We start from the raw sequence: 12745 nt of genomic DNA, 5'->3' as shown, positions 1-12745 counted from the left end.
ACACCATATACCTGGGGGACCCCCACAGCACAGGTGGGGGAGCCACAGCACCGCCGGGGCACCCACACACAGTGGGGGTGCATCTGGCCGGGCTCTTGCCACGGAGTGAGTGGGACGGGGGTGGAACCGGGAGGCGGGTGCCTGAGCAACTCACCTCACTTCTCAGCCTCTTGCGCACACATGCATGACAAATGCCAGCTAGGGAGACCCAGGCAGGTGCCAGGTAGCAGCAGGGGCAGAGTGGGAGCAGCAGCTTCACCGAGGCCTCGAGAGGGCCTTGGCCCAGTACCCCAGGACTCACTCCTTTCGGATGAGCTGTCCATCCACAGTCACCAGCCCGAAGTGCACCTCGAACAGGTACTTGAGCACGCACAGCTTCTGCCGCAGGTCCCCTTCGCCCTCTGTGCGGTCTCCGTTGATGGCGATGAATAGGCATTCTCCAAACTGCAGGCACAGAGATCAGCTGATGTCAGCCAGCCCCCGGGGACAGAGACGGGAGGGCTGGGGGGCGGTCAGATCCCAGCGGATTTTGCTAAGATGCAGCATCTGCCTTCTAAAGGAGTCTGAGGTTCAAGGTGAGGAAGAGGCGTGTGGACCGTCCGAGGAACCAAGGGGCAGAGGAACGTGGGCCCCAGGGAGGCACGCTCACCAGGTGAAGGACATACAGGTAGTTGCCATTTTCCGTCGAGAAGCAGGTGTATGTGTCAGAGAGCTTCTCCAGCATGGTCATAGAGGAGATGATGACCGGGGCCAGGAGGGTGCTAAGCTGGTCCTCCAGGGCGGGAGGCTGCAAGCGGGGGTAGAGAACAACACCGCTCAGGGGGCCAGACACGGGCCAAAGGAACGGACAATATCCGGAACTTGACGTCAAGGGTGCCACAGTTCTAGACCCACCCAGGAGGCTGTCACTGTCTTGACAGGGAGACCCTGCCCCAAATCTTGGGTCAGGAAGACTTGTTCAGGCCTTAATTCTGGAAGGAAAGGCCTTCCATACAGGAAGCTGGCTCTAAGAAAGTCTGACATGTGCACCTAAGTCCAGGCCCCTCGTCGCCGTTAAGTCTCCTTTAGGGAAAGTATCCTAAGGAAAACAATCAGAAACAGGGCAGAGATACAAGCGCAAAAATGCTCCCTGCAGCATCGTGTATAGCAGAAGAAACTGGAGAGAATGTCAATGTCCAGTACCAGGGAAAGAGTTAAATATACAACAGTACCTCTGAACGATGGGAAGATACAAAGCACTTAAAGTATCAGAGCACTTCAGTGACGTGGAAAATTCCTACGATACAGCGTAACGTTTTTTAAAAAAGGTTGTGAATGCTCTATACTTTCAAGTGCACAGAAAAAACAAAGTACTGAAAAACATTTAAAAATTCAACATCATTAAAATGACTGCTTCTGAACAGGAGGATGATCAGGAATGATTTCTCCCCCTAGTTTTTAATTCTTTCTGTACTTTCCCAGTTCGGTGACAAGCATGCCTTTACCTTTATAATCTCTTCCCTCATCCATTCCCCTGCCTTCCAAATAAAGAACAGAACAAACAGACAAAACCAAAAAGAAACTGGACGGACGTGCTGAAGATCTGTGAATGAAAATGGGATAGGGTCGGGGCGAATGATAATAAGTCAAGTTCTTGACACAAGAATGAACAGGCACAAGAGCACAGCTGACTTTCCCCATGCTGATCTCAGGAGCCTCGACTGAAACAGGGAGGAAGCAGAGTCCTACTCGGATACAAGGAGCTGAGTAAGACCTGGCCTTGAAAAGAAAAACAGGCAAGCGGCCAGGGGCACTGTGCGGCACTTGAAATATGAGGGGGCTACAGCACGTGGGGCGTAATTTCCTCCCAGACTCGACATTCAGGAACCCAGGCCTGTGTCCACTATTGCAGGGGCTGCCAGTCACCTTCAACAGGTCCCAGCTCAGGTGGCTCCTCTCCTGACCATCCCCAGGCCCACCCCACCCGTCTGCCCCATCCCACACTCTGGTTAAGAAAAAAAAACCCACGGTGTTTATTTGCCATCTGGTTCATCTTCATCCTCTAAATTCTGTGAGTGCAGGGTCATGCTGCTACAGTCACTGCTTTGGCCCCGAGAGGCTGGCAAATAGTGGATTCTTGATTAGTATTTGTTGAATAAATATCCCTTCACATAGGCAAATGCTGGTTGAATTATTCATGTACCATAATTTTCTGGAACTGTCATGAATCAATTACATTAATAGAAATGTGACTTAAAAACCTAGATGGTGTACAGCAACTCATTTTAAAAGTAGTAGCTTTCACTAAGTGTACAGGTGTGACAAGAATTTTTTTGTTTTGGTGGGGTTGGGGGGGGAATGATAATCTTTGGTGTAGCTAGGGTGTAAAGAGAATTCTCCTGTATTATTGATATGTGGTGTGGTTATAAAGTGGTACAATATCTTTGAATGGCTTTTGAATCAATGATTCTTTTTTAGGAATTTATCCTAAGGAAATAATGAGATGCGGGATAAAATTCAAGCACAAATGTCCCCAGCAGTAATAGCTATAGCAAACTAGAAGCAATATACATGTCAAGTACTGGGGAAATGGCTAAATAAATGATGCTATATTTATTCATATACTGAATATAATGTTTCCATTAAGATTTATGCTTTTGACAATATTTAACAAAATGGAATAATGCTTTTGCTATAATGGCAAGTGAAAAAAACCCAGGAATTAAAACTCTAAGTGTGGTATGAGCTCAACTATTTGTAAAAGATAGAGACCCAAATAAAATATATTGAAGAGCTAATGGCTTGAGGTAGAAGAATTATGGGTCATTTAAAAACTATTTCTCTGTTACTTCCCAAATTTCCTACAATTAAGTCATGTTATTTATGGGACCAGGGGAAAAAAGTGTTGTATTCAAGAGAAATAAAACTTTGAAGACTTTTTTTCTTTATGCTAGTCATTTAGGAACTGAAAAATCAGGAATTTGTTCCTTTCTGAGGCTTTTAATAAAGAGGAAGAGAAACACTATCAAATCGTTTGCCTCTTAAATTTTTAGACCATAGTGATATAATGGTTTAAGAACTAAAAATACTTAAAAATTCTTAATTTAACAATTATGTATATTGACTACTAAAAAATAAAGGAGCCTAACAGATAGACCTGTTTTTAGCTTAAATAAAATCACTTAAATGTCTATGATCTCTGATACGTTGTATTATTCCTAAAGAGCATCAGTGATGTTGAGGTCAATTAACTTGCGGACATGGCACTAGTTCAGCTGACGACCAGGCCCACTGGACCAGGAGGGACATTGAGAGGCAACCAGCCTGTGTGGCTGCAGATATGCAAGGACTCTCTACTGGATCCTCAATAAAAAATTGTTCAATCCAAAATTAATCTGGAAAAAAATTTCAAAATAAGTTATTCCTTTAGAATGTACAGTAGAACTTATTTAAGTGAAAAGGACAACTATCTTCGAGCCGTCACATTAAAGTGTTAAACTGGACATCTATATGCAAGGAAATATACTTCGATCTATACACTCCATACAAAAATTCAAAGTGCATCATCAGACCTAATATAAAACCTAAAACTAGAAAACTTCCAGGAGAAAATATGGGGAAAATTCTTTGTGATCTTGGGTTGGACAAAGGTTTCTTAGATATGACACCAAAAGTATGATCCATAAAAGCAACAAGTGGACAACATGGAGTAATCATATTAAAAATATCTGTTTTGAAAGATATTGTGCAGTAGATATGAAGATAAGACACAGACTGGAAGAAAATGTCTGCACAACGTGTATCTACTAAAGGACATATCCATAATACCTAGGGAACTTTCAAAAGTTGGCAAGAATAATAAGAAACAATCAACGCAATAAAAATAGGCCACAGACCTGAAGAGACACTTCATTAGTGAAGACGGAAGATAAGCACATGCCGAGGTGCTCAAAATCTCATGGAGTGAGGGTGGGGCACAGCCCTCCAGAGCACCAAGGGCTAACCTCTGAGGATGTGTGGGTACGAGAGGTGCAGACACATGCAGCCTTGTCCACCCCTCCGGCTGGCCAGGGCGGGGGGGCAGGCTCCCCGCCTCCTGACGGTGCTGTGCTAGTCCCCCGTCTGACTCACCTGCCCTGCACTCACCTTTTCTCCCTCATTCTCTGTCTGTCCAAACTTCAGGCGCAGACTCTCTTCAAACTCCGCATCTGTCCAGTAGAAGAGGACCTCCGCGCCCTCTGTGGCCACCAAGACGCACTTCATCTGCCAAGGAGAAGCGAGGTCAAGGTCACCTCCACCCCCACACCCACAGACTCAGCCTGAAGAATGAAAAAAATTATAATCCCAGCAAACACGTACTGGATTTACTGTGCGCCGGGCACTACCATGAGGGCCTTCCTGGCGTTACTTCACAGCACCCTCACAGCAAAGCAGGAATCTCCAGGTACTCCTGTTTTTGACTCAGCAGTGGCCACAGGACTGGAAAAGGTCAGTTTTCATTCCAATCCCAAAGAAAGGCAATGCCAAAGAATGCTCAAACTACTGCACAATTGTACTCATCTCACACGCTATTAAAGTCATGCTCAAAATTTTCCAAGCTGGGCTTTAGCAATACGTGAACCATGAACTTCCAGATGTTCAAGCTGGTTTTAGAAAAGGCAGAGGAACCAGAGATCAAATTGCCAACATCTGCTGGATCATTGAAAAAGCAAGAGAGTTCCAGAAAAACATCTATTTCTGCTTTATTGACTATGCTAAAGCCTTTGACTGTGTGGATCACAATAAACTGTGGAAAATTCTGAAAGAGATGGGAGTACCAGACCACCTGACCTGCCTCTTGAGAAAGCTGTATGCAGGTCAGGAAGCAACAGTTAGAACTGGACATGGAACAACATACTGGTTCCAAATAGGAAAAGGAGTACGTCAAGGCTGTATATTGTCACCCTGCTTATTTAACTTATATGCAGAATACATCAATAACTTCAGATATGCAGATGATACCACCCTTATGGCAGAAAGTGAAGAGGAACTAAAAAGCCTCTTGATGAAAGTGAAAGAAGAGAGTGAAAAGGTGGGCTTAAAGCTCAACATTCATTCAGAAACTTAAGATTATGGCATCCGATCCCATCACTTCATGGGAAATAGATGGGGAAACAGTGGAAACAGTGGCTAACTTTATTTTTTGGGGCTCCAAAATCACTGCAGATGGTGAATGCAGCCATGAATTAAGACACTTACTCCTTGGAAGGAAAGTTATGACCAACCTAGATAGCATATTAAAAAAGCAGAGACATTACTTTGTCAGCAAAGGTCCATCTAGTCAAGGCTATGGTTTTCCAGTGGTCATGTATAGTTGTGAGAATTGGACTGTGAAGAAAGCTGAGCACCGAAGAACTGATGCTTTTGAACTGTGGTGTTGGAGAAGATTCTTGAGAGTCCCTTGGACTGCAAGGAGCTCCAACCAGTCCATCCTAAAGGAGATCAGTCCTGGGTGTTCATTGGAGGGACTTATGTTGAAGCTGAAACTCCAATACTTTGGCCACTTGATGCGAAGAGCTGACTCATTGGAAAAGACCCTGATTTTGGGAAAGATTCAAGGCAGGAGGAGAAGGGGACGACAGAGGATGAGATGGTTGGATGGCATCACCGACTCAATGGACATGAGTTTGGGTAGACTCCGGGAATTGGTGATGGACAGGGAGGTCTGGCGTGCTGAGGTTCATGGGGTCGCAAAGAGTATGACACAACTGAGTGAGTGACTGATCTGAACTGAACTGAATGCCAAGGCTGAGCTCCTTTCTGTGTTATCCAGGCTCTCTAAACACAGCATCAGACACACTACCAGCCTCCTGGGATCAATTGTAAAGAAGGACCCAGCTCGTGATCTGGACATGGGGTCGACTGCACAAGGGAGGCAGGCCGTCGAGGCCTGGTCTGGAACACTGGGCAGCTAGTGCACCTCCCCCTGGGCGGTCCAGTACTTCTACTCAAGTCAAAAACAGCTCCACAGTATCAGCTCCAAAGCCCATAGGCAGTGGGCTCAGCATTATGGGAGTTTCAATCACAAGTTCCTCCTGCCCTGGTGGACACAGAGACTGTGTGACCTTGGCCACAGTTCTTCTCACCCCTGCTTAGCTGCTGCCTCCTCAGCCACCTCCACCAGTATCCTCTGCCCTTTCAGACCTCCTTCCCCATCCCCCACACACGTTCCCTCTCTGCAACACACAATGCTCGATTATGTAAAATGTGTTTTCTTATTCACCATGGTAGATTTTTAATCCACAGCTTCCTCCTCTGGGCCTTGGTCCCCTGAGGTACAGCAAGACATTGACTCTCAACTCCTGGGGCAGCCTGACCACGTCTGGTGAAGCTAGAGCTCTCGGGCCAGCTGCCTGCCCCAGGCAGGGGCTTCAGACCTTCTCCTGTACCTCAGCATGTCACACGGACACGAGCACATTCCACGCGTGGTAAGGCATGACGGTGATGAGGAAGCCCTGCTCTTAACTCTTCCATGGCTGGACGTCCAGTTTCCTCAGAAGGACCATTATATCTCAAGGTCTCAGACACAGCTATACTCTTCGATCCCCTAGGTGACCAGCTTGGTGGTACTTACTGCTGCTGCTGCTAAGTCACTTCAGTTGTGTCCGACTCTGTGCGACCACATAGACGGCAGCCCACCAGGCTCCCCTGTCTCTGGGATTCTCCAGGCAAGAACATTGGAGTGGGTTGCCATTTCCTTCTCCAATGCATGAAAGTGAAAAGTGAAAGTGAAGTCGCTCAGTTGTGTCCGACTCTTAGTGACCACATGGACTGCAGCCTACCAGGCTCTTCCACCCATGGGATTTTCCAGGCAAGAGTACTGGAGCGGGTTGCCAATGCCTTCTCCGGGTTCTTACTGGGTACCTCCCTAATCTCCAGTTGGATTATCGACTTTAACTCAGAGCACCTAGCTTCACTGTGTTTCTAGCACAGTGAAAAAAAGAAAATGTAGCCTACTCCCATGGAATTGCTACACACAAAGCAGAGACCAGGAGAGCAATGGAGCGTGAAAGGGAAGATTGCTGCATGAGGGCAGGTGGGCCTGGAAGAGGCTGCCCTGGGACTCCCGGGTGAGCCTGGCAAGGTTCAGGACTTGAGGGGCTGGCCTGATGGGAAGGGAGTGTTGGCTGTAGAATGAAGTCTATGAACAACACAGAGTCCCTGTAGGTTGGTAAGGGTATGTGTCGTGGATGGGTGGGGTCAAGGTTATGGAGCCCAGTTGTCCTAGTATGGGGTAATGTGGGTCCTCTCTTTGCTGAAGGTCAAAGGAGAAAGCTGGGAGGGATTGGGGGCAGGAGGAGAAGGGGACGACAGAGGATAAGATGGCTGGATGGCATCACTGACTTGATGGACATGAGTTTGAGTGAACTCGGGAGTTGGTGACGGACAGGGAGGCCTGGCGTGCTGCATTTCATGGGGTTGCAAAGAGTCGGACACAACTGAGCGACTGAACTGAACTGAACTGAGAGGAGGAAGGGGCTGATTCAGGAGGTGTAGCTTAGAGGTTTGGTAGGCAGTGATGGGGTTTCCCAGGTGGCTCAGTGGTAAAGAATCCACCTGCCAATGGAGGAGAGGTGGGTTCGATCCCTGGGTCAGGAAGATCCCCTGGAGATAGAAAAGGCAACCCACTCCAGTATTCTTGCCTGGGAAATCCCATGGACAGAGGAGCCTGGTGGGCTACAGTTCATGAGGTCGCAAAAGAGATGGACATGACTTAGCAACTAAATAACAACAGGCTGTGGTGATCACCTAGATGCCAGGGAGGAAGAACAGAACAGGCAAAGGTGACATGAGGATGCAGGGCTAGGGCAGGCAGGGGACGGGGCTGAGACAGCTCTGCAGAGCCTGAGAGAGCTCAGTCCTCTGCCTGCCTCATCCTGTCCACCTCCCATAGTCCGAGTAGCCCCAGGGCAGGTGCCTCCTGCTTCCATCTCAGGCAGGATCACCTACCGTGGCAAGGAGCACAGCAGAGCTTCCTGACAGCCAAAGGCTCAGAAAGGGCTGCAGGAGACAGTCTCGGCGACCAGCTCATGGAGAGCAGCACAGCATTCCACGACCTGGTTAAAACGGGGCGAGGGGGCATAAGAGTAAGCAGAGGCTCTCATTTCAACTGCTGCCCATTCTGGGGAGTGGACAAGATGGTGGAGGGCTGAGTGGTCAAAGGTCTCTCTCTGGCTCTTGGGCAGTCTGCTCAGAACACACTCCCCACTGCCAGGAGGTGTCCCAGTGCTCCGCATACTGCTCACCCCTGCCTTCCCACAATGGAAACATGGACCCAGCAAGCACAGTCCCTTGGACATAGCCGGTGGCCACAAACAGTAATTCTCACCTACTGTTTCCCCCTGAGCACTCTCACTTCCCTGTGGGTCACTCTGAACCATGGTGTGGTCAGCAAGCCTACCCTGAGCACCCCCAGGGAGCCTGCTATGAGTGACTATTGGGCAATAGCACAGCACATCCCAGGGAGACAGAGGTGCAGTCCTGGAAGACAGGAGATATCCAAGGATATGCAATGAATGGCAGTAAGCCAACACAACAGGCACAGGAGACCTGGTTCTAGTTCTCGCTTTGCCAAGGCACTTACATTTCTCTGGGCTCAACCTCTGGCTCCATCTCCCTCCAGGGTTCTAGTGAGTCAGGGAGCAACCAGGCAGTCACATCCTTAGCAAACTACTTTCTTACAGAGGTGTGTGCTCAATCATGTCCTACTCTTTGCAACCCTACAGATTGTAGCCCACCAGACTCCTCTGTCCATGGTATTTCCCATGCAGGAATACTGGAATGGGTTGCCATTTCCTTCTCCAAGGGATCTTTCCCACCCAGGTATTGAACCCACATCTCCTGTGTCTCCTGTACTGACAGGCAGAGTCTTTACCACTATGCCACCTGGAAAGCTCTTCTTACACAGAGGTGAGGTGGGGGTGTCACTATTCTTATTTCCCAGCTCCCCTCCTCAAAAACAGGGTGAACTAAACTAGTTCCAGAACCACTCATATTTTGATGATAAAAAGCAGGAACAATATAAAGCTTTAGCTTAATCAGGAAGCCAAGCATTGTAAGCAAACAAAAGGCAAGAAAGGGCTGTTAAGGGCTCAGCATCTTGTGCAACATGAGACTTAACTACCACATCGCTGGCATGACTGACCTTAACGCCATCTTCCCATTAACATGGAAATCCTCTTTAGTGGACATTAAGTTCTACTTTTATTTCAAAAGGTCTGTTGGAAAGAGAACCTCACTGGTGTTATTTTGCGGTTTCCCTGCTCTCTGCTGTAAGGAGGGAACACAGGACTCAGCGGAGCTTTAGATGGGGCCGGGGCAACTTGGGGAACCTCTCCGCTCCTTCCCTCCCCCGCCGCCCCCTACCAACACGCATCTTCACCCTTCTCCCTGTAAACTGCCCCTATGACCGCCGCCCCTGAAAGGCCGGAGGACGCAGGAGTAGGGCCTGCCCACTGGCAGCCTTCTTGTTTGCCCCGCACTTTACAGTTTATGCACCAGTTTCACCCCCCAACTCCCCGAACTTCAGAGCGGCCACGGCCCCACTTCGTAGCTGCAGAAACTCTGGCTACCGGAAGCGAAGCGACGCGCCCACGTTCCCACGCCGGGTGGGTGAGGCTGGCGGTGGGGACTCCTCTACTTCCGGGAGGGCCGTGCAGGGGTCCCGGCGAGGCCCCGCCGCCTACCGCGGCCCTCGGACTGTGCGTCCCGAGTCGTAGCCAAACACCTACCAGCCTGCCCGGAGTCCGCGCCGCGCTTCCGGGTGTGCTCACGTGACCGCCCACGTGACCGCCTGGGGACGCGTTGGAAGCTCGCTCCGCCTCTGGCTGGCTTAGGCTTCTGCCCGCAGCCAGCCGGGCAGTTTGCTCCCGCTAGGTAACAGGGACCGTCGAGCCCTGGCGGCGACCCTCACTTCCTGCGGGACAGTGGCTACGGCCCTCCGGTCAACGAGGAGGGCGCCGAGGCCCACAATGTGCAGGCTTCCCCGGCAGCCGTCAGAGGCCCCTGGTGCATCGGCCACTGCGCTGGGCCCCGCCACCTGCCTAAGCGCAAGCCACTCCCCACCTAGGTTCTGGGTACGTCCCTATTTTACAGAAGCGAAAACTGGGGCCCAGAGAGAAGAAATCACTTGTTGAGGGCAGAGTTGGCATCAGAACTCAGGTCTCCTGGCTCCCCGCTGGCCTCTTCCTCACCCTCTGACTTTTTTTGTTTTTGTTTTTTTGCTGAACCACAGTTCTAGGGTGAGAGCTGCTCTTCTGTGACTGCTTGCCTGGGTTTCTTGGAAGAGACACAGTCTGCAGAAGAGCGCAGTTATCCCCAGAGTTCCAACACTAGACTTTCTTTATAAGGGTTCTCAATTCATTTTGGGGATGGAGTGCACATTAGGGTCTTTGTTTTGAACGTGTGTTTGCTAGAGTCTCTTACAATAGTGTATATTGTTAATGGTGGAAAGTTGGGAAGAGTGATGAAGATCACTGCAGGGTCGAAATTCCCACCCAAATCACCTGTTAATGCCCCGGTTCCCCCTGGGAGCTTTAAGCACAGCCCAGCAAGCAATGAGTTGTGAGGACTGGCTGGGGTATAGCAGCTTGAGCACCGCTTGGGACAAGGCCGGGGCCGAGGATGAATGCCTCAAGCACCTGCACGCAAAGGGAGTACCACTCTTCACTCCACGGCGCCCGCCCCTCCCAGCCCATGTAAGCCCCAGACCTTCCCGTTCTCCATTTACAGCACATAGCCCCGCTGCAGGCATCTCTCTCTGCAGCGCACAGTCGGGGTCATTCTGGCTGCGCCATCTATATCCTGCTCTTTTCACTCATGTTTCTCTGTCAGACGTTTCCTGAGCATGAATTTCAATGGCTGAATAAATTCCATCAAATGAATTTGCTGCTGTTTAGTTACTTCTGCTACTACTAGTTTTCATTACTGCCAGCCACATATCAGCATCCTAGTTTGTCCACATCTTCACCAACACCTGTTATTGTCTATTTTAATTTAGCCATCCCTGGTAGCTCAGCTGGTAAGGAATCCGCCCGAAATGCAGGAGATCCCTGTTTGATTCCTGGGTTAGATCCCCTGGAGAAGGGAGCAGCTATCTGCCCCTGTATTCTGGCCTGGAGAATTCCATGGAGCCTGGCAGGCTACAGTCCATGGGGTCCCAAAGAGTCAGACACAGGACTGAATGACTTTCGCTTTAACTTTTCAGTAGGGTGTGAAGTGATAGCTCATTGTGATTTAGATTTGATGCTGAGACTAATGATGTTTAGTATATTTTCATGTGATTTTTGGCTATTTTCTTGGGGAAATGTTTATGCAAATTATTTGCCTGTTTTGATATTGTTGTTTTATTATGTAGTCCTAATTGTCCAAAATCACTGCAGATGGTGATTGCAGCCATGAAATTAAAAGATGCTTACTCCTTGGAAGGAAAGTTATGACCAACCTAGATAGCATATTAAAAAGCAGAGACATTACTTTTTCAGCAAAGGTCCATCTAGTCAAGGCTATGGTTTTTCCAGTAGTCATGTATGGATGTGAGAGTTGGACTGTGAAGAAAGCTGAGCGCTGAAGAATTGATGATTTTGAATTGTGGTGTTGGAGAAGACTCTTGAGAGTCCCTTGGACTGCAAGGAGATCCAACCAGTCCATCCTAAAGGAGATCAGTCCTGGGTGTTCTTTGGAAGAAATGATGCTAAAGCTGAAACTCCAGTGCTTTGGCCACCTCATGTGAAGTGTTGACTCATTGGAAAAGACTCTGATGCTGGGAGGGATTGGGGGCAGGAGGAAAAACAGATGACAAAGGATGAGATGGCTGGATGGCATCACTGACTTGATGGACATGAGTCTGAGTGAACTCCGGAGATGGTGATGGATAGGGAGGCCTGGCGTGCTGCAATTCATGGGGTTGCAAAGAGTCAGACACGACTGAGCGACTGAACTAAACTGAACTGAATTGTCCTTTACATATTCTGCACTCAAGTACCTTTTTTAGATATAAGATTTGCAAAAATGTCCTCTTGTTACATGGTTTGTCTTTTTCACTTTCTTAAGAGTGAAAAAGTTGGCTTAAAGCTCAACATTCAGAAAACGAAGTGGCATCTGGTCCCATCACTTCATAGGATATAGATGGGGAAACAGTGGAAACGGTGTCAGACTTTATTTTGGGGGGCTCCAAAATCACTGCAGATGGTGACTGCAGCCATGAAATTAAAAGACGCTTACTCCTTGGAAGAAAAGTTATGACCAACGTAGATAGCATATTGAAAAGCAGAGACATTACTTTGCCAACAAAGGTCTGTCTAATCAAGGCTATGGTTTTTCCAGTGGTCATGTATGGATGTGAGAGTTGGACTGTGAAGAAAGCCGAGTGCTGAAGAATTGATGCTTTTAAACTGTGGTGTTGGAGAAGACTCTTGAGAGTCCCTTGGACTGCAAGGAGATCCAACCAGTCCATTCTGAAGGAGATCAGCCCTGGGATTTCTTTGGAAGGAATGACGCTAAAGCTGAAACTCTAGTACTTTGGCCACCTCATGTGAAGAGCTGACTCATTGGAAAAGACTCTGATGCTGGGAGGGATTGGGGTCAGGAGGAGAAGGGGACAAAAGAGGATGAGATGGCTGGATGGCATCACTGACTCGATGGACGTGAGTCTGAGTGAACTCCGGGAGTTGGTGATGGACAGGGAGGCCTGGCGTGCTGCGATTCATGGGGTCGCAGAGAGTCGGAC

General features: G+C 48.8%; 1 protein-coding gene across 7 annotated transcripts in view; it reads right to left on the bottom strand.

Annotated features, from left to right (window-relative positions):
• Window positions 1-9799, bottom strand: part of HPS1 (HPS1, biogenesis of lysosomal organelles complex 3 subunit 1) — a 28789-nt gene extending 18990 nt beyond the window's left edge. For 4 of the 7 annotated variants that reach the window (XR_001917312.1, XM_018041357.1, XM_018041362.1 and 1 more), the window contains exons 1-5: window positions 9750-9793; window positions 7969-8075; window positions 4126-4242; window positions 650-787; window positions 302-444 (exon numbers count right to left, since the gene is read on the bottom strand). Coding sequence is in view for 6 of the 7 variants with exons in the window: in XM_018041357.1 (XP_017896846.1) it covers window positions 302-444; window positions 650-787; window positions 4126-4242 (398 nt within the window). In the remaining variant the exon portion in view is untranslated. The other 3 variants (XM_018041358.1, XM_018041359.1, XM_018041361.1) reach the window with 3 other exon arrangements.

The sequence above is a fragment of the Capra hircus genome, chromosome 26 (genome assembly GCF_001704415.2).
Source record: "Capra hircus breed San Clemente chromosome 26, ASM170441v1, whole genome shotgun sequence".
NCBI lineage: Eukaryota > Metazoa > Chordata > Mammalia > Artiodactyla > Bovidae > Capra > Capra hircus.
The sequence above is the reverse complement of the archived record's forward strand: the minus strand, read 5'-3'. Positions and strand labels throughout refer to the sequence as shown.